At 36.9% G+C, this 22,254-nt stretch overlaps 1 protein-coding gene across 47 annotated transcripts in view; it reads right to left on the reverse strand.

Annotated features, from left to right (window-relative positions):
* Positions 1–22,254, reverse strand: part of ZPBP (zona pellucida binding protein) — a 72,936-nt gene that overhangs the window by 20,272 nt on the left and 30,410 nt on the right. For 38 of the 47 annotated variants that reach the window (XR_016222902.1, XR_016222919.1, XR_016222901.1 and 35 more), the window contains 2 exons: positions 22,040–22,116; positions 9,091–9,268 (listed from right to left, as the gene is read on the reverse strand). Coding sequence is in view for 3 of the 47 variants with exons in the window: in XM_051853179.3 (XP_051709139.1) it covers positions 9,091–9,268; positions 22,040–22,116 (255 nt within the window). In the remaining 44 variants the exon portion in view is untranslated. Of the gene's footprint in view, positions 1–9,090; positions 9,269–22,039; positions 22,117–22,254 lie in introns of those variants that run through there. The other 9 variants (XR_016222918.1, XR_016222908.1, XR_016222907.1 and 6 more) reach the window with 2 other exon arrangements.

The following is a 22,254-nucleotide window of genomic DNA, read 5'->3' on the forward strand; positions in this document are numbered from 1 at the left end:
AAAACAATCGTATGTAACTCATAAGCCAAAGAAAAATGAAAAATTTGAATCAATTAATATTCTAAATTCAATGATATATAATATCCCTAGACTGCAACCATAAATTATTTTGCTACAATTTCAGAAGATGTAAGTAAAAGGATTCATGCTATGATATAGATTGTAAGAACCAATATTGTTAGAATGTCAACCTTCCAAAATTGATCTATATATTATCACTACTCAAATGAAAATCCCAACAGCCTTTTTGTAAATAGTGTAGCTATTCTTAAACTTATATAACAATGCAGTAACTTGGATGAGCAAAACCGAATCTGGAGAAAAACAATATAAAGTTGGAAAATTCACAATAAGAGGTATCAAAACACACAGTTGATTAAATGTTAATTAAACTGAATCTCTCAAAGATTATTATGGTGCAAGCACAATTAACAACTCTGTACCAATATCTACTAAAGCTAATATAATATGACATGCTTATGATCCAATCATTCCACATACAGATGCATATGCCATGGATATATATTTCCCCAAAATATGGACGATACTTTCCTTGCAATTGTACTCATAACTGGTTTTTACCAATATTAGTAATTATTCACAGTTATACCTAAGAATAGCCCAAATAACAATCAATGATAGAATATATAGACTGTCTCTAGCCAGTAACATACTACACATCACAAAAACTTATTTATCACCACATAAAAGAATAAGTAGGAACTTCACAAACATAATTGTAAGTAAAGAAGGCGGTCACAAAAGACCACAGAATGATGTGATTCTATCCACATTAACTTCAAGAATAGGCAAATTAATCTACAGTGATGGATGTCAGATTAGTAGACATTTGTAGCATAGAGGTATTGACTGTAAAGAGATCTGACGAGGAAATTTCTGTAATACTGGAAATTTTCAATATATTGAAATGAGCTGTAGTCAGTTTTATATGCATAAATATATGTATATATTCACATAAGTATGTATATACACCTAGTAGATAATATAATAATATGTACCACTTACACATATATCTAAACTTTCATGTAGTATCCACATAAAATTTGTAAATTATAAATTTTTAAATTATAAAATAGAATACATTAAAATTATATAACTAAATATTATTACCTTTATAACAACAAATTTAACTTTTAGAGAAATAAGAAAATTTAACAAAACACACAAAAACAGGAAGTCCTGATGGCATTATAATCAATAAGTTCATTAATCTTACTATCAACAAAAGCTAGCTCAAATGGCTTCACTCCTTTACCAAGGCCCCCAGGGAGCAACTAGATCACCCCATCCATATTACCATGGTCCCAGGAAGTAGCTGAATAACCTCCTCTCAGAGGTCTAACCCACGAAGGCACACAGAAACGGATGCCTGGCCTTGTCCACCCTCCCTCAGCCCTGGAAGACGCCAGCCCCTAGAGCCCCTGAGAAGTCAGCTGTGCATCCCTGACACTGAGGGGTTACCAATTTGGACACATGGCTGCATCACAGCCCCTTTGTAGCTCTCAAAAATGACAGGCACCTAACCCTGCTACCAAGCATGATACGCTACACGCACCTGGGCCCACTGGAGTGGTCCATACTCACCTGACCTACAGAAATTGATGGGATCCCACACCCACACCCACACCCAGATACATGACACACAGAGCTATCAGCTGCATACCAGCTGGTGGTGCAATCCTCTACACCGCAGCCTGGGATAACTGAGGCCCCAAGACATCAACATTGGTTATAGCTGAAGCTATATGGATACTAAAGCACTCACCTAGAATAAAAGCCCAACACAGAATATCCAACCAACACCCTAAAATATGTATCTAGAAGAAAGCCTTCTATAACTAAAGTCATCCCATAAAACTGGCAGGAAAAACTGGCCTACCAGATGCACAAAAATCTACACAGGGCAAAAGCACGTGAAAAACAAAGTAACATGATGCCTTCAGAGGAAGACAATAATTCTCTAGCAACAGAGTACAAAGAACTTGAAATAAATACGTTTCTGACAAATAACTCAAATTAATAATTCTATGGAAACAGAATGAGAGGAAAGAAGATACAGGCAAGACAACTCAACAATATTAGGAAAATAATTTATAATAATGAGAAATTCAGCAAAGAGAGAAAATCATTAAAACATAAGAAATTTTGGAGCTAAAAAATTCAATAAATTAAATTAAAAATGCAGTTAACATTCTCAGCAGTAGAACTAAATAGGGAAAAGACACAATTTCTGAGCTTGAAGACAAGTGTTTTAAAATAACCCAGATAAAATAAAAATAAAAGAAGGAGCAAGTAAACATTCACATCATGGCTATTTCAGAAAGGAAACAGAAGGGAAAAGGTGTTTTTTAATGAAAGCCAATTCAATGAAATAATTCCTGAAAATTCTCCAATTCTTGGGAAACAAATGGACTTCTAGATCTAGGAAGCCCAAGGGACCCCTAATAAATCCAATCAACACAGATCCTCTCCAAGGCATATTATAGTCAAGCTGGAGAGAAGAGGGTCAGAGAGGGGGGAGAGGAAAAGATGGGGGGAGAGGGAGGGAGGGAGGGAGGGAGAGAATGGGGGAGAGAAAGACTAGGGAGAAGAGAGAGAGGGAGGGAGGGAGGGGGGAGATGGAGAAGAGAGGGGGATGGGGGAGATTGGGGGAGAGGAGGACTAGGGGGGAAGGGGGGGGAGAGGGAGAGAGGGAGAAGGAGAGTGGGAGAAAAAAAGATAAAGTAAGAGAAAAGTAAGAAGTCACTGTCATCACATTAACGGCAGACTTTTCAGCCAAATCTTTACAGTCCAGGATGCCAGGATTAAATTGGATGAAATGTTCACAAAATCTTTAAAAAAAAAAAACAAAAAAAAAAAAACAACTGCTACCAAAAATGCCATACCCAACAAAGCTCTTCTTCAGAAATGAAGGCAAAATCAAGATTTTCCATAATAAGAAAAATTTTGAAAGAATTCATCATTACCAGTTTAGCCCTATAAAGGATATTTAAATAAGTCCTACGTTAGAAGTAAAAAAAAATAACTGACATGAAAAAAAACATAAAAGTACAAATCTCAATAGCAGCGTAGACACAAATAAAAGAAAAATCAAATGATTCATATTTCATTGTTACTTTTCTGGAATTTCATTTGCTATTCACTTGGGGTTCTTCAGTATACTGAGTGAGACTACAGTTCGACAGCCTTTAATTATTTTATTCACTAGGATCTGATACCAAGGTATGTTGGCCCCTTAAATAAGATGAAAGCATCTGATCCTTCTCTATTTTTTAAAAGAACATATTGTGCTATTATTTCTTTAAATGTTTAGCAGAATTCATCATGAAACTATTTAGGCCTTTAGTTATCTCTGGAGGCAGATTTTTAAATGAATTTAATTTCTTAAACACATTTAGAGCTATTAAAAATGTTAATTTCCATGTCAATTTTTTGAATTTGTATTTTCAGGAGTTATGAGAACTTCACAAAAGTTGCTAAAATTATTAGCATAAAATTGTTTAACAGCCTTTAAAAATTATGATGCAGCAACTTCAATACTCAGTATGTACCAAAGGAAAAGAAATCTGTTGAAAAGATTCACATTTCCTTGTTGACTGCAACACTATTAACAGCCAGGAAATGGATAAAACTAAGTACCCATCAACAACAGATGAAGGGGTGAAGAAAATTTCATAAATATGGATTATATACAAATGACACATATGTGTATATAATATATATATATATATATATATATAAATAATACGGATGCCCCCAAAAAGATTGAAATCCTATAATGTAGTATAACATGGATCAAGCTGGAGGACATTAGGTGGTGTGAAATAAGTCAGACACAGAAAAACAAATACAGTATAATCTCATTTATACTACAGAACATCAAAAAATCCATGGATAAATGGAAAATAAAAATATAAATTTTATTTCTCAACATAACCCAAATCACACGTAAGACACTTTGTCAGTGATGATACCAGTTAGTCCATCCCCAAAAACTGAACATTCTGGGAATTTTACTGTCTCAATGCAGTCTTTTTTACATTATTTATGGATGAAAACATGTTTACACTTCAAGGATATTTTAACATGAGGATATAAAAAGACATCAGAAGCGGTAAAATCAGGAGTGCAAGGCGGTTATGTAATAGTTTACTGTCAGAACCCTTGTAAAACTGCCCTTTTTGATGAGAAATGAGGGCCACTGTCCTGGTGTAGAATGCTATGGGGAAGCTTACCTGCCCGTTTGCGGGTAAGGCTTTGGCTAACATTCTCAAAACACTCCCCACCATTCTTTAGCCGTCCAGAAAGTCAGCAAGAAGGATGCATCCAGAAAACCAGTGCCTTCAGTTCTGTTCTTGCCTAGTGTGCATTTGCACTGATTGCAACACTTCCACCTTTGTCTTCATGATCATACTGGGAAAGCCATGTTCCCTCTCCTCACCAAACTCTTCTAAGAAATGCTTCAGGAACTTGATCCTGCTTGTTTAAGATCTGCACTGAAAGCTCTGCTCTTGCCTGCATCTGATCTGAGCACAACAGTTGCTGGCAATCAAGCAGGAAGTTCATTACACTTTAATTTTTTGATCAGAATTGTGTGGGCTGAATCCATCGAGATGTCCATGGTGCTATCATTTCTACTGCTGTCAGCCTTCTTCAAGCAGGGCACAAACAAGTTACTTCTGCTCCCTGCAAGTTGATGTGGATAGTCTGTCACCCAGGCTACCTCTTCAATGTCATCCTCCTGTCCCTGTCCCTTCTTAAAATGAGCTAAGTTTGGGGCTGGCACTGTGGTATAGTAGGCTAATCCTCCGCCTGCAGCTCCAGCTTCCCATATGGGTGCTGGTTCATGTCCCGGCTTCTCCTCCTCCAATCCTGCTCTCTGCTTATTGCCTGGGAAAGCAGTGGAGGATGGCCCAAGTACTTGGGCCCCTGCACGCATGTAGGAGACCGAGAGGAAGTCCTGGCTCTTGGCTGCAGATTGGCTCAGCTCCAGCAGTTGTGGCCATTTGGGGAATGAACCAGTGGATAGAAGACCTTTCTTTCTGTCTCTCCCTCTCTATGCACCTTTATCTCTCAAATAAATAAACTCTTAAAAAATGAGTTAAGTTTGTAAACTGTTGATTCTCTTGGGGCACTGCCCCCATCAACTTTTTGGAAAGAATCAATGGTTTTACCAAACTTCATCCCAAGATTCAGCATAAATTTGACCTTTGTTTTTGTTTTAATTTTAGCAAAATTCCTGTTGGTCTAATGAAGATCCTTTTCAAACTGATGTCATGTCTTTCCTAATTCTCCAAATAACATCCTGTTCAGCCTTATCGTTAAAAAACTAGTATGATTTCATCAGGGTGCGAAACAACTGACATCCATGCACTTTTTAATATGTAGTTTCCATGAACTTTTTGAAGACATACAGACTCTAAAAACATTTATCGCAAAGAAGATGAGAGTAGAATAGAGGTTACCAGAGCGGAGGTGGGCAGCCAGGGGAGAATGGGGAGTGGAAAATCATTGAGTCAGTGTTATGCACTGGACAGGAAGAACAAATCTTGGTGTTCTACTGCATAGTAGGCTAACTGCAGTTAACAATAATGTATATTTGAAAATAGTTATGACAGGATTTTGATGTACTCAGCACAAAGAAATGATAAATGCTTGAGATAAGCTTATTACTCTAATTTTAACATTATGCAATGTATGCATGTATTGAAACATTATATTATTTCCCATAATATATATATAATTGTGTCAATCAATACAAAGAAAATAAAAAACAAAGGGAAATAACAGAAATTACAAATTAAAATCATTTCCAAATCTGTGTTTTGTCAAAATTTTATCTGAAACAAAATATATTTGTGCAATCTTTAGTTGTAGTATGCGTGATATAATTTATGAAATTATCAGACATCGGGGCCAGTGCTGTGGCACAGCGGGTTAACATCCTGGCCTGAAGCGCTGGTATCCCATATGGGCACCAGTTCGAGACCCGGCTGCTACACTTCCAATCCAGCTCTCTGCTACAGCCTGGGAAAGCAGTAGAAGATGGCCCAAGTCCTTGGGCCCCTGCACCTGCATGGGAGACCCAGAAGCAGCTCCTGGCTCCTGGCTTCAGATCTGCGCAGCTCGGGCCTTTGTGGTGAATTGGGGAGTGAACCATCAGATGGAAGACCTCTCTCTCTCTCTCTCTCTGCCTCTCCTCTCTCTGTGTAACTCTGACTTTCAAATAAATAAATCTTTTTAAAAAATGCTTGACCTTGGGGTAGTCTTTTAAAATAAAAAATTATCAGACATCTATAATTCACATATTTACTTTTGCCATGTCAAAATGAGTGAAAAATAATTTGTATAATAAACAATAAGAAATATGAAGGAATATTTTACAGTGGAGACTAATATAAATTATAAATAAGAAAAATTTTATGTGTAAAAATGTCTCCATAATTTATAAGCTAACGATCTTTGTTATCTAAAAGAAAGTAAGGAGTAAATAAGCAAATAAAGATACCCAAAGAAAAATAGCAAATTTCATATCTTTTAAATATTTGGTTTATTTAAACTGTTTAAGAAAGTAAACAAATTTCTTCATGTAATAAACATGTCTTGTCTCAAACTTCTGTTAAACATGAACATGATGCATCTACATTCTGATAAGTCATTTTATAAGATACTTCATATATTTTATTTGCTTTATTTATTATTCTGTTTCATACCTAAATAGAGTTTATGTTCATTTAGTTGGTCGGCTGCTATAACTGTTGTCATCCTGGATATATTATATTTCAAATCAGAGAGCAATTCAAGTGTCTTTTTGAACAGTTTGCTTTTTTAGAAGTTTAGAATGGTGGCCTTATATAATAGACACAAAAATTACTGTATATAATTGGGATCTAAATAGCACGTTTTATGTAATGAATTTTATTCACAAAAGGGAGCTGAGGCTTGCTGAATGAATATCAGAGCTGATAACTGCGCAAATCTAATTATAAATTAAAATATATTTTTACCATTGGATAAAGAAAATGAAATGTAGCAAGTCATTAGTTAGTAAGTTTACTGAGCAGCTAATATTTATTTTTCCCTCTTCTCAAAGATATGATTCTTACAATCATATTGAATTTCAACTTTTCTAATTTATTTTCAAGGCCTACCATTACCTCAGCTCTTACTAACTCTCCAGCCCCAGCCAAGTAAAACACCTCACCCATGCTCTTGCTTGGATGGTGCCTGCTCATCTGGAATCTCTCAAATCACTAACAAAGTCTTATCTCAATTAAATTAAACCTCTGGAATCTCTCCTCTCTTAAACTCATTTTCCTTCATATAATATTTCCCTTCTCTTCCCTGCAGTTTAGCTGTCCCTTATTCCTTCATTATTTTTAACTCCTATGTCTCTAAAATGTATGGGCAAAAACTATACATTTGGGTGAACAAAACAGTATTATAGAGATAAAATACTTTTGATATTTATGTATAAATTGATGTATACAGTTTTCTTGATTCTTTCTCATGGGATCTGGTGACAGGAATAAAATCATTGCTCAGGGGCAGGCATTTGGTCTAGTAGTTTAAGTTGCCAGTTAGGATGCACATGTGTCTTACTTTACCAAAGTACTCTTGATTCAACACCTGATGCACCAGCTCTTTTTCCAGCTTCCTGATAATGCAGAATTTGGGAGGCACTGATGATGGCTCAAGTAACTGGGTTCCTGCCACCCACATGGGAGACCTGGATTGAGTTCTTATTTCGCAGCTTCAGTCCCCAGCCATTATAGACATATGAGGACTGAACCAGAAGATGAGAATGTGCACTCCCTATCTCAAATAAATAAATTAAAAATCAAATAAAAACAAACACTAAGATGAACATCAGACATATTCATTAAAAATTACCTAATGAATTTAATCAAACAGCACAGCACACAGAATATTATTACATGGTGAAAACAGAGAACCTGAAAAGTGTATTATTTTCCAAATTTTCATATATGCAAAAATTTTACTGATAAAATTATTTATAATTCTTAGACTTAAAGCTATCATTTTGCTTGCAAGAACTATACTTAATAATTTCAAAATTCTTGTAATTAATAAGATGCATATATTTTAAGTCTTCTTTGAATAAAAATAAAAATGCATATAAGTATAGCCAAATGGCTAGGTAGGTATTTATTTAGTATTTCCAGACTTTTCTTCATTATTATGCATGCTCTAGAGTGACATAAATAATCACCAATTATCAAAATGGCTACAAAGTTGGTATTTGAAAGTATTTATTGGTTAACAGCATTTTCTAAGATATATTTATAGTATGTTTCATTAAATTTTATACATTTAATCAAAAACAAAACCAGAAAAATAATTTAAAGCAAAATCAAATAAAATAAACTAAGGTTAAAAGAGATTATCTGCTACATTACTGTATGAAAAGGTTTTTTTGAAATCCAACTTGAGACAATAGAAAGCAGCAAATAATCAGTGGAGACTGAATGAAAGTGGCACTAACTCAGTAATATTCACACCAGAAGATCTTTTAAGATTAAAATTCATTTGGCCCGCTCAGCTCCTGATAATGGAAATGCAAAGATTTTGATCCACCATACTCAACCTAAGCTGACAATCTCTACAGAACTCTCTTCTGTAGTAAGGTTGAAAATAGATGAATGCCAGAGAATGGCTAAGACCCTATATCATTAGGATCAAAATTCAGAAAAAGCAATTGGTAATTTAAAAAAATCAATATTTAATTCAAAAGGAAAAAAAGAGGCTACAAAGATCTCTAGACTGTTTCACACTAACTAAACTCTTCAGTAATTCATTCTAAAAGATGTATCATTTGCCTCTTTTAAGGGTAAGAAACTTGAGGCAACTCTTAAATATTATCTATATTTCCTCCTAAACAACTGCCTAACACTCCTGAACCCTCCTTGCTGTAATTTTAATACCAAGGCCAAAATTAAGGACGTTTTTCCTCTTACATATTCTGATTCACATAGTCTTTTCAAACACATAACCAAGACAAGTGAATTCTCATCAACTTACAAAATAAAATCACAGTTCATTACATACCGCAGCACTCAGGACATCTTGGGTGTTTCAGGACATTCATTCCATACCCTGGAAAGCAGCGATTAATCCATACCATTTGGAGAGTACCTTCAATATAGTATATTTCAGGCAGTGGTTCTGCACGTCTGCCAAGCACTTCTACTTGTTGATTAAAAAATCTCTCTATGAGATTTTTAGCCTAAAATATAATACAATTTGAAGAGGTATTAGCCACAAATACAATTTTAAAATAAAAAAGGTTGCATATGGATTTAGAAGCAAAAAAAAAGAACTCTCAAGGTCCTTGTTTTTTTTCCAGCATTCACTGGACATTAATACATGTAAAAAATGAAAAGATATCATCTGCATTCCTCAAGTATTTCCAAATGTACTTGATTGTATACAAATACATAAAATGTACAAAATTTCCAAAAATATATATTTGGATATATAGCCAAATTCTTTGGGCATTCTGAACTTATCATAATATATGGAGAGGCAATGAGCACTTAATCAAGACTGCTCCTTGAAATTAAATGTAGTCCAAAGAATGGACTAAGAAATTTAATGTACTTGAAGAAATGTATTTGATGAACATTTAAAGGTATATCCTGAAATATTCCCTCCATTCTTTCCACAAAGAAAAATTAAGTTCAAGGACAGAGAGAAGGATGAGTTTTGGAAACAACAGTCAAAATACCACTTGGGATAGCTGCAGCCCATTGTGCAATACCTGAGTTCCCAGATCCTCTACTTCTGTTGTCATCTTCCTGCTAATATGCAGCCTAGGAGTACTTAATTCAAGTACTTATATCCCTGCTACCCACATGGGAGAACCACATGGAGTTCCAGGCTCCTGGCCCAGGCCTGGACTGGCCAGGCCCAGCCCTGGCTACTGGTAGCATTTGGTGAGTGACCAGGTCAATAGGAGATCTTTCTCTCTCACTGTATGTTACTCTGCTTTTCAAATAGATAAAAATGAATATTTTTAAGAGAGAGAGGAAAATACAACATATGCTATACTTTTAGCTCTATGTTCTAATAATTATGGTCATAAAATAACTAAGCAATCATTTCTGATAATAATTACCTTTATATTTGTAATAATTATACTGGTTTTACACCTAAAATTAACAAGAGGCTGATACTTTTTTTTTTTTTTTTTTTGACAGACAGAGTGGACAGTGAGAGAGAGAGACAGAGAGAAAGGTCTTCCTTTGCCGTTGGTTCACCCTCCAATGGCCGCCGTGCTGCGGCCGGCGCACCGCGCTGATCCGAAGGCAGGAGCCAGGTGCTTCCTCCTGGTCTCCCATAGAGTGCAGGGCCCAAGCACTTGGGCCATCCTCCACTGCACTCCCAGGCCACAGCAGAGAGCTGGCCTGGAAGAGGGGCAACCGGGACAGAATCCCGCGCCCCGACCGGGACTAGAACCCGGTGTGCCGGCACCGCAAGGCAGAGGATTAGCCTGTTGAGCCACGGCGCCGGCTGTGGCTGATACTTTTCTATGACTGCTAATCTCTATGTATTCAAGCATGAAGTAAGATCATAAGTTCAAACACTCTGTTAGTTTGAGTTTTGCTGCACTCCTACCTGCACTTCCATGTTACTTAGGAGTTCAGGTAAATGAACATGTGCCACCCTGTTGTCCAATAGTTCCCAAATACTTTATTTCCTTTGCACCAGTGTAGTTACCCTGGTAACAGGCAGAAGGTCCCTTTGGGGAAGGATAAAACTTAATTGTCTAAATTTCTGACAGTGTACCAAGAGAGACCTGGCTGCTCCTTCATTCAAGGGGTGCTGAGACTATGCACTGGCTGCAGTCTAGGAACTGCCTCAGGAGCCCTGAGTTTGTGTTCTGAGGATTTGAGTTAGACTTTGGTTCACTAGACATAGAACTTTTCTACTTACACTGTTCAAGTAAGAATTCAGTGTGCTTCCTGTTTTACTTCTAGCAATGGATGAACTGGCCAACACCAAAGGTCTGCACATCAGACTTTCTGGTCACTGTTTTGACTCTGCCAGCCTACCTGGTTAACTCCTCCACTTGGTCTCCTCCACCATGGAACCCAATGACTTCCACTGAGTTTGAGCATCAACAGTGAATGCAACATCCTACTTAGTAAGCCCATTTCAATAAAGTAAGCCTGATGCAACTTGATGTTCCTTCTGTCATTATCTCATACTCATCCCACACACATTCCATAAACCTGTGCTTGTAGAAGTTATAAAACTCAAGTACTTCTTTTAGAGTTTAGTGTACTTTCTTATGTGTTGTACTTTGGACTTCACCTTTAGAGACTTGTTGGAACTTAATCCTCTCAGAGAGAGGTGGAAAGTCTGACACCATGGTTAGAAAGGCGTTTCCAACACTGAATCTGGAGATTCCACTAGGGGACAGAAAGATGAATTCCAGTGGCAAAGAAGACACCTCAAAATATAAGAACACAATGTCCTCAAATTTTATCAGGATTTTCTGACACATCCCCTCCCCAAATTAGAGGACCCATTCTTCCCAAAGCAATGCCCTCATTTTAACAGCAGACACCCTATGAGACTGAGAGGTCAACTTGCCTGGTAATTCAATTAATTGATAGATGAGATTCTGCATGTGGTTTTCATTCAGTCCTGAAGCTATAAAAGTTAAGGGTCTCTGTCTCCTTCAGAGAACACCTAGAAAATCTTAGGTTATTTATGTGGTACTTGAGCTTGGAATTCAAATCCCTCAGTTCATTCTTTCCTTTCAACACTTTGTCTAGCAACACTAGAAGTGAAAAAACCAATGTCACATTCCTTAGTTTTCCAAAAATGTTGGAAAGTATCATATACAGAGTCACCTAGAACAACTAGTTGATTAGGAATATCCAGGGCATCACTCTATACAGAGTTCATACTATGGAATCCCAGTACTTTCTTTAGTACTGAAAACAGAGTCAGTAATTAACATATTTAAATATAATAATGAGACAATTCTAGAAACCCCAGAATCAATTCAGAAAATTTATTCTTAAAATTTGGTTCCTCTAGAATCACTCAAGATACCAATCACTTATTAGAGTTCTTCAGATAAACAGAATCAATATGTGTTTATTATACATCTCCTATTAATATATATATTATATATCCTATTGATATATAATGAATCTCTGATTACTCCTGGCTCATAAAATTAGGAAGGCCAAAATGTCCCAAAATTTTCCATCTGTAAACTGGAGAATGAGGAAAGACCATGGTATAAACTCCAGTTCCAATGTGAGAAGCATGATGGTTTAACTCTTGGTCCAATTTCAAAGGCTCAAGAAGCAGGAGCACAAATGTCAAAAGGCAAGGGAAAGTGGATAGCCCAGCTCAAACCAAAGCAACCCCTTCCTTTGTCTTTCTGTTCTATCTAAGCCCTCAGTGAATTCAAAGATGTTCACTCAACCAGGGAAGACCATCTTACTCACTCTACCAATTCAAATGGTTATCAGCTCCAGAAACTTCACAGGAAAAGCCAGAAATAATGTTTTACCAACTATCTGGGTATTCTTCAATATAGCCAAGTTGACAAATAAATGAACTATCCCAGGGTAAAAGGTTATCTTTCTCCTACCAAATTTTGAAGCAAAATTATATACCATCATCTGATGTGGTATTCCATGCACTCAGATTAAATACTTAAAACAATTATCTTTCTAAAAAATTATTTATTGGGGCCGGCGCTGTGGCGTAGCAGGTAAAGCTGCCGCCTGCAGTGCCAGCATCCCATATGGGTGCTGGTTCGAGTCCTGGCTGCTCCACTTCCTATCCAGCTCTCTGCTACGACCTGGGAAAGCAGTGGAGGATGGCCCAAGTCCTTGGGCCTCTGCACTCATGTGGGAGACCAGGAGGAGGCTCCTGGCTTCGGATCAGCACAGCCATCCGAGGAGCGCAGCCATCTGGGGAGTGAACCAGCGGATGGAAGACCTGTCTGTCTGTCTCTGTCTCTCTCTGTCTCTCTCTGTCTCTCTCTCTCTCTCTGCCTCTGCTTCTCTGTGACTCTTTCAAGCAAATAAATAAATCTTTAAAAAAATTTAAAAATTGATTGATTGATTGATTGGAAAAGCACAGTGACACAGAGAGGGAGGGAGGGAGGAAGGAAAAGGGAGGAGAAACAGAAGAGAGACAGAGAGATCTTCCATCACTAGTTTACTCCTCAAATACCCTCAAGGGCCAAGGCTGGGCCAGGCTGAAACTGGGAGCCAGGAACTCCAAACAGGTCTCCCACATGGGTGGGAGGAATCCAAGTACTTGGGCCATCATCCACTCTTTCCCATCAGCAATAGTAGGAAACTGGATCAGAAGCAAAGAAGCCTAGAATGGAACCAGCACTTGGATATAGGATGCTGGCATCTTAAGTGGTGGCTTAACCCGATGTGGCACAAGGCTGGCCCCAAGATAATTACCTTTTATCAAGTGGGGACAATAGACAGAGTAAAGGGTTGCTCCTTCTGTAAAGTAGTAAAATATAAATTCCAGTACACTGATAAAATATGTATGGAAACTGTAACTCATAAAGTAACTACTGAGAAAATCATACAAATAGAAATAGTCACAAAATGGAACAATCATAGAACATATGTGTTTAAACTTTAAAATTCCAATTACAGATTTGAAAAAAGAAAACAATTAATAATTGCTGAGTGAAACATTTGATTAAAGGATTTTTTAATGACTGTACCAACTTGATTTATATTAAGTAAAAATCTACAATTCAGTATATCATGTTATATTAGAAGGGCTATAATTTCTTCTCTAGACAAAGACAATAAAAAGCAACAGATGATTTCTATTGCAAGATTCCCTATCATGCTACCTGTTCTCTAATGTGGGCTAATAACAAAACTGCTTTCTAACCATCTCACTGCTAAGTGCAATGCATTAGCTTAATAAATTCCAACTTCATCCACAAGCAGGAAGCTGTACATGTAGTGCTTTGAATGAAATAAAAGAAACAAAAATTCTATAAATTGCTCTTTAACTTTTGATGGCTATAACTCTAATGAACTGAATTATGCCCCACTCAAAATTCCTATTTTGAAGTCCTCATCTTCAGTTCCTCAGAAAATGGCTGTATTTGAATATACACAAAAGATGCAAACCTTCAGAGAGAGGATCTTTAAAGAAGCAATAAAGGAAATACAAGACTATCTCAACAGGTTCTCATAAAGCATGACTAGGGAGATAAACACATACATACTCGCACACAGAGGGAAAACTGGGTAAAGATACATCCATGTGTAGGCCAAGGAGACATGCCCTCAGAGGAAAGCAACCCCACAAACACCTTGACCTGGGGCTTCCAGCATCCAGGATTGTACAGAAATCTTCTGCTGTTTAGGACATACTGTGTATGGTATTTGTTACCACAGCTCTAGAATACTCATACCCTAAGCTGCAACCTCATTGTGCAGAAATGAAGAAAACACAAATTCTGGGGAAGTTCTACAAAATGTTACCATGGTAAAACTTGGTACTTCCAAGAACTTCATCATATGTGCTATGCAGTATTTACCATGACAGAAACCCAAATTCTTAATCCTGAAGGTTTTTAAAGCCTGGGGAGAAAAACTTTTAAGAACTAATAGGCAGAATTATTAGGCCGGCGCCGCGGCTCACTAGGCTAATCCTCCGCCTAGCGGCGCCGGCACACCGGGTTCTAGTCCCGGTCGGGGCGCCGGATTCTGTCCCGGTTGCCCCTCTTCCAGGCCAGCCCTCTGCTGTGGCCCGGGAGTGCAGTGGAGGATGGCCCAGGTGCTTGGGCCCTGCACCCCATGGGAGACCAGGAAAAGCACCTGGCTCCTGGCTCCTGCCATTGGATCGGTGCGGTGCGCCGGCCGCAGCGCGCCGGCCACGGCGGCCATTGGAGGGTGAACCAACGGCAAAGGAAGACCTTTCTCTCTGTCTCTCTCTCTCACTGTCCACTCTGCCTGTCAAAAAAAAAAAAAAAAAAAAAAGAACTAATAGGCAGAATTATTAAACGCTTTTTCCTTAATATCGCCACTCCCCATAACTTTTGCATCAGCTAAACATATGGGGGATAGGGGGGCAGTGCTTAAGAGAATCCATTCTTCATTTTGCATTTAGTGACATGAGAACATAACATCACTGAGGTTCAAAGGTTTATCCAGAGGACTTCTGCCTCTAGCTAAGAAAGAGTAACAAGGACTTCCACTTAAAAATAAACAAAAATAACTGAAATATGTTAAACAATGCTTGGCAAGACACTGGATATCAGAAATGAAGCGGTGTAGTCTCACTGCAGCAAGAAACAAACAAGGTGAGTCACCCGACTCCCTTCACTTAACTACCCAGGAGTGAACTCCGCTGTGCTGTTAAGGGAAAAGAAAGCAGGAAGACCCTGCTTGAAGAGCTGGGAATGAGAGCCTGCAGATGCCACGATACTACTGTTAGCTGCAGAGATAACTGGCACGAGAGAGCAGTGCACAGACAGAACCGCAGTGGGTCAGAATCAAGTATTTAGCTGAGTACTCACCCGCATATTATGCAGAATCTTCCCATGACTTGAGAAGAAGCACTCAGAGGGACAGAGATGTAAGTCCCTAAAGAACATGCCAAGCCAGAAATGCTACTTATTACCACCAGGCAGACAGGAAAAGCTCAAAATTCCCCAGTCTTGGGAAAAGCAGACAGAAACATCTTATCCTGGTAGAGAAGAATAGTCAGATTTGCTCAGCTCCTGCTTCACAAGTCATGAGGGCAATATTTGAAACCAGAGTTGTTTTCTAAGTAAATAATGTTCCAGAAGAATCTTCAAGAATATTCATTATACCTGCATTCCAAACAGCCAGTACCATAAAATTAACAATGTTTGGAATAAAACATTTATTGATAAATAAAATTTGTTACCAGAAAATCCAAAACTAAGGATAAGAGTTACGGTCTGCTTTGATCCATGTAAAAATGCAATGATTTATTCCAAAATTACTTCATGACCTGAAATTACTTTATGAAGCTTTTTTATGGCTAGGTCATTGCTTGGGATGCCTGCATCCCATGTGGGAGTGCCTGGTTCTAGGCTTGTCTCTTCTGCTTCTGATCCAGTGATGTGCTAGTGCACAGCACACCCTTGGAAGACAGTCCATGCGCTGCAGTCCCTGACACCCATGTGGGAGACACAGAGTTAATAGTTAATTCCAGGCTCCTGGCTTCAGTGCAGCCCAGTCTGGACTGTTGCAGACATTTGAGGAGGGAGACCTCTGTCTACCCCCCCTCCCTTCCTGCCTTTCATATACAATTTAAATACATAAAAATTTAAAACATCATCAAACAAGAATTCTCTAACCAGTAAAATACCCTTCCTGAATGAAGGAGAATAAATACACTATTTTTTTTCAAGTCTGAAGGCAAATAATACCAGAAACTCTGAGCTTCAGAAGGAATAGTAAGCACAGAAAAACTAAATGCCTTAACAAATACAAAAGGCTGCTATTCTTTTAATATTTTTTAAAACATATGACATACTTAGCAGCAAATGCCCTAACACTGTATTCTGCAGTATACAATACATATATATATTCCACACGTAGTATATATACAATGTTTCTACAATGTGTACATATATACACACACCACAAATCACAGGTGATACACATGTAGTATTACACATGTAGCATATATATTACACTTGTAGTATATATACAATATATATATACACAATATATACAATATATAGTGTGTACACACACCACATATCACAGATGGTACATAATACACATTTATTACACATGTAGTGTGTGTGTATATATATACATATATATATATATATAGTGTGTGTGTGTGTGTGTGTGTATACACACCACATAACACAGAAAACCACGACATCTTTGTATTTCATGGAAGGGTGCAACACTAAATGCACTATGAGAAACTAAAGATGTAGACAGTGGATGCATACAATGGCCTGGATGTGATCTGTCTCCCTGTAGTCCTTGATGTGGTCATGTGAAGAGGCGGGGCCTAGTGGGTGGCCCTTATGTCATTAGGTGCAAAGAGGGAAGAAAGAAGGAGCAGAACTACTGCCACACAAACACAGGGAAAGGGAGGAAAAGCAGTGACATGGCAGGCGGAAATCCAAGCATACTGACAATCACATTATATATTTAGTAAAAGAGATACGGGGGCATTATATATGGATAAAAATCATATGTAAGGAATACACAACATTATGAAAAGCTATAATCGGTAGCAATGAAGCTTCAAAACATGAGTAAAAATTTTTAGAATTAAAAGAAGAAATAATCCCATAATAATAATTGGGGATTTAAACATAATCGTTGAGTAAATGAGAGAATAAGACAAACACACACACACACACACACACACACGGGAAAAACATAAAACAAGGGTTGATAAACTATAGCTATTAGTCAGTCAGCTGTTTTTGTAAACAAGGCTTTACTGGAATGCTGTCTGCCCATTCATTTAAATTCTGTCTACACCTGCTACTGGACCACAAAGGCAGCACCATGTGGCTGTGACAGACATTGTGTGGCCCATAAAGTCTAAAATATTTACTTATTTGGTCCTTTACAAGGAAAAATTTGTCAATTCCTGACAGATAACTGAACAACACTATCAGCTACTTTTACTTAATTATGAAACAATACATCCAACAACTACAGAATATTCATTCCTTTAAATATTCATATTTATCCCCAAATTAGACAATATGGTAAACAAAATCAGAACTTTATGCAGTACTAAACTAGAAATCAACAATGAGATATTAAGAAAAATCTCAAATATCTAGAAATGAAATTATCCCAAATTAAATAATTCATGGATCAAAAAAGGGATCAAAAAATGGGTAATCAGAAAACATTCTGAGAGAGAACACATACCACATGACAATACCAGAAAAGATTTTCACTACATGTCTTATAGATATTAAAGAATAGTAATACTAGAAATAATTTTATGCCAAAAATTTTGAAAATTTAAATGTGATATGTGAGTTTCCTGAAAAATATCTTACCAAACATGAATAAAATGAAAATCCAAATATATCTAGTCATTTAGTAAAAAAGTATAATTTGTTTTGGAAATTTAGCCATAAAGCAAACTACAAGAACAGGCACTTACTTGGAAATAAATTTAGCAACCAATATATAAGATCTTTACACTAGAAAACTGCAAAAACAATGATATTCTATTTAAAATATAAATAAATGGAAAGGTAAACCATTTTCAGGGATGTAGAGACATAATACTGTAAAAATGATCATTCTCACCAGACCGATAGCCTCAAGGCCTTTTTGCCAAAAGTGACATGCTTATTCTAAAGCTTCTGTAAGTGAGAACGATCTATAATATCCAGGTGAATCCTGACAAAGAACCAGTACTTTATACTACTGACACTGGACTTGCTATATAGACCTAGTACTGAAAAAAAAAAAAGTGGTGCTGCCATAAAAATTGACAATAAGAATAGTGAAAAGAAAATGGTTCACCTAAAAAGAAATTAATTTATTTGGATCAAATCTTAGAAAAGCCATCTATGCCATTACTGAGTCAAATACGCCAAGGGAAATCTGTTTTACTCTAACTTGGGACAGTTTCAGTTCCATACTTAAATCCTTCTAAAATCAAAGGACTCCTTTTTCTGATATATAAGCAATCAATGCAAGATGAAAAAGTCCTAAAGTTCAAAACTGACATAATGACATAAACAAAGACACATGTCAGATTTATACATGAAGGTATAAAGTGCTTCTATGAAAATATTCTTGCTTGGAAATGGCAAACTGTTTTTTATTTTTTTGAATTTTTTTTTTTTTAAAGAAAGGGTCATAAACTTTTATTCCTTTTCTTCTCATTGACTTGCTATGTGAATCATAGTATTTGTCAAATTTCTTCATTTTTTTAACTTTTATTTAATGAATATAAATTTCCAAAGTACAGCTTATGGATTACAATGGCTTCCCCCCCATAACGTCCCTCCCACCCGCAACCCTCCCCTTTCCCACTCCCTCTCCCCTTCCATTCACATCAAGATTCATTTTCTATTCTCTTTATATACAGAAGATCAGTTTAGCATATATTAAGTAAAGATTTCAACAGTTTGCTCCCACATAGAAACATAAAGTGAAAAATACTGTTTGAGTACTAGTTATAGCATTAAATCTCAATGTACAGCACACTAAGGACAAAGATCCTACATGAGGAGTAAGTGCACAGTGACTCCTGTTGTTGACTTAACAAATTGACACTCTTGTTTATGGCATCAGTAATCACCCTAGGCTCTTGTCATGAGCTGCCAAGGCTACTGAAGCCCCCTGAGTTCACTGATTCTGATCATATTTAGACAAGGCCATGGTCAAAGTGGAAGTTCTCTCCTCCCTTCAGAGAAAGGTACCTCCTTCTTTGATGACCTGTTCTTTCCACTGGGATCTCACTCACGGAGATCTTTCATTTAGGTTTTTTTTTTTCCCCCAGAGTGTCTTGGCTTTCCATGCCTGAAATACTCTCATGGGCATTTCAGCCGGATCCGCATGCCTTAAGGGCTGATTCTGAGGCCAGAGTGCTGTTTAGGACATCTGCCATTCTATGGGTCTGCTGTGTATCTCACTTCCCATGTTGGATCGTTCTCTCCCTTTTTTATTCTATCAGCTAGTATTTGCAGACACTATTCTTGTTTATGTGCTCCCTTTGGCTCTTAGTCCTATCATTAAGATCAATTGTGAACAAAAATTCATCACCGGGACTAGTGAGATGGCATTGGTACATGCCACCTTGATGGGATTGAATTGGAATCCCCTGGTATGTTTCTAACTCTACCGTTTGAGGTAAGTCAGCTTGAGCATGTCCCGAATTGCACATCTCTTCCCTCTCTCATTCCCACTCTTATATTTAACAGCGATTACTTTTCAGTTAAGTTTCAGCACTTAAGAAGAATTGTGTATTGATTACAGTATTCAACCAAAAGTATTAAGTAGAACAAACAAAAAAAATACTAAGAGGGATAACATATTAAGTTGCTCATCAACAGTCAGGGTGAGGGCTGATCAAGTCACCGTTTCTCATAGTGTTCATTTCACTTTAACAGGTTTCCTTTTTGGTGCTCAGTTAGTTGTCACCTATTCAAGGAGAACAAGTGGTATTTGTCCCTTTGGGATTGGTTTATTTCACTCAGCATAATGTTTTCCAAATTCCTAACAGGGATCACTTTTCAATTAAAATTTAAATAACTAAGAATAATTGCGTGTTAATTACAGAGTTCAACCAATGGTACTAGAACAAAAAAAATACTAAAATGGATAAAGTATTACATTGTACATCAACCGTCAGGACAAGAGCTGATCAAGCGAACTGTTTTTTAATTATTATATCAGGTTGTACAAAATAATTAATCCAGGAAAATACTAGCTATAAGTTTTTATTTTGATATTATGGGCCAAATATGTGATTATTTTACAACTGAAAGATAGATTATTTCCTAAAACATTTTGCAGACAGGGAAATCCTCCAGGTAGAATGTTTGTGCAGGAACTCAATATAATCAGGCGATGTTCCAAGGCAAATGGACTCATTCACTCAAAGCTTCATGGTTTAGAGATGGTTTCACTTATTTCTATGCTTCTATTTAAAGTGCAACATTGATTCCTAACGTTAAAAAGAACCTAAGAAAGCTACAAATGGATACCACCCTAGACCACCTTCATGGAAAATAGCAAAAGGGGTCAGATTCCTTTCCCTACTCCTGGTCCCTGAGTTTAAACACAACCTACACCACTACCAAATTATCCTAACTTGGGTTCTTCGACGATTTAAAAGCTTAAAGACCAATAGAAGGTAAAATGTGTGTTCAGTATTAACTGCACAATCATTAGCACAGTATTCATATATTCAGAAATGACTGGACAAAAACAAAATAATAGATTGTTTTCTGCTCTTGGTGGCCCAAAAGTTAAATCCTATTTCCAAAATAAAGAAAAATCTATCCCAGGGAAGAGAAGCTAATTCTAATGGAAATATGAGAGGCTACATAGATTAATGATTTTAACAATCTTTCAGGAGGCTTTGGGAGTACAAGTTAAGAAATAATATCTATTTCAACTTTATTGGACAAAATAATAGATACTGACCTCAATATGAAATACTTGTACCTTTATAGAAAAAAAATTTTTTTATTATTATTTGAAAGGCAGAGTTACGGCAAAAGGAGGAGACAGAGAGAAAGAGAAAGAGAGAGAGATCTTCCACACCCAAATGGCTACAATGGTCAGGTCTGAGCCAGGCCAGAGCCAGGAGTCAGTGGCTTCTTCCAGGTTTCTCATGGAGGTACAGGCTCTCAGACTAGCACCCTTATGGGATGCCAGTGTTGCAAATGGAGGTTTAACTTGCTACACCACTAGGCTGGCCCCAGCAGAAAATCTTTACAACAATCATAATGTAAGTATATACCAAATACTTATTTTTATAAAGCATTTGTGGTCAGTGAAGCATCATTAGACATAGGAAAATACAGCCATAAAGTGACTGAGAATGAGTAATATGTAGGTATAATATAAAACAGATAACTAAATTAGATTTAGGTTGAGGCTGGAAGTCACAGCATAAATTTCATTCTAAGCATACACATAGGATGCTGGATAGAGAGCAAAATGTAAATGCTGTATTTCAAATTCTCCTATACTTTAGGATGCATAACAGTAACAGGAACCGAAGTCTACTTGAAAATTCTAAAAACTATTGACAACAGAAAATAAGACCAAATGATTCTTCTTCATATAATCAATTATGAAATGCTGTATTTGAAGTATATAATAAAATAATAATGCTGTTCATTTCTTATCATTTATTGTTGAGTAAAATTTTATTTTGCTGTTGAATCCCTGTAGGAATTTGATGTATTTTATAAATAGCTGCGATGCTTACTTACATACTGTGCTCATTCAACCTTTTCCCCCTTTTCCAGCATCATAGCACATACCTTAGACAGTCTTTTGGAGGCTTCACAGCTATGATCTAAACATGGCTTGGGCCCTTTTTCAGCATCTAGAGATGAAACTGAGAAAATATATTTCATCATGGGGCATACACTGTATTACAACATTTAAACTGGCTTTCAAAAAACTGAATATATCATTTATTTAATATTTCTCTTCCACTAAAAAAATTAACGAATTTCCTAATGCCAAATCATTC

This window comes from Oryctolagus cuniculus, chromosome 16 (assembly GCF_051225735.1).
Source record: "Oryctolagus cuniculus isolate XC-2025 breed Fujian yellow rabbit chromosome 16, ASM5122573v1, whole genome shotgun sequence".
NCBI lineage: Eukaryota > Metazoa > Chordata > Mammalia > Lagomorpha > Leporidae > Oryctolagus > Oryctolagus cuniculus.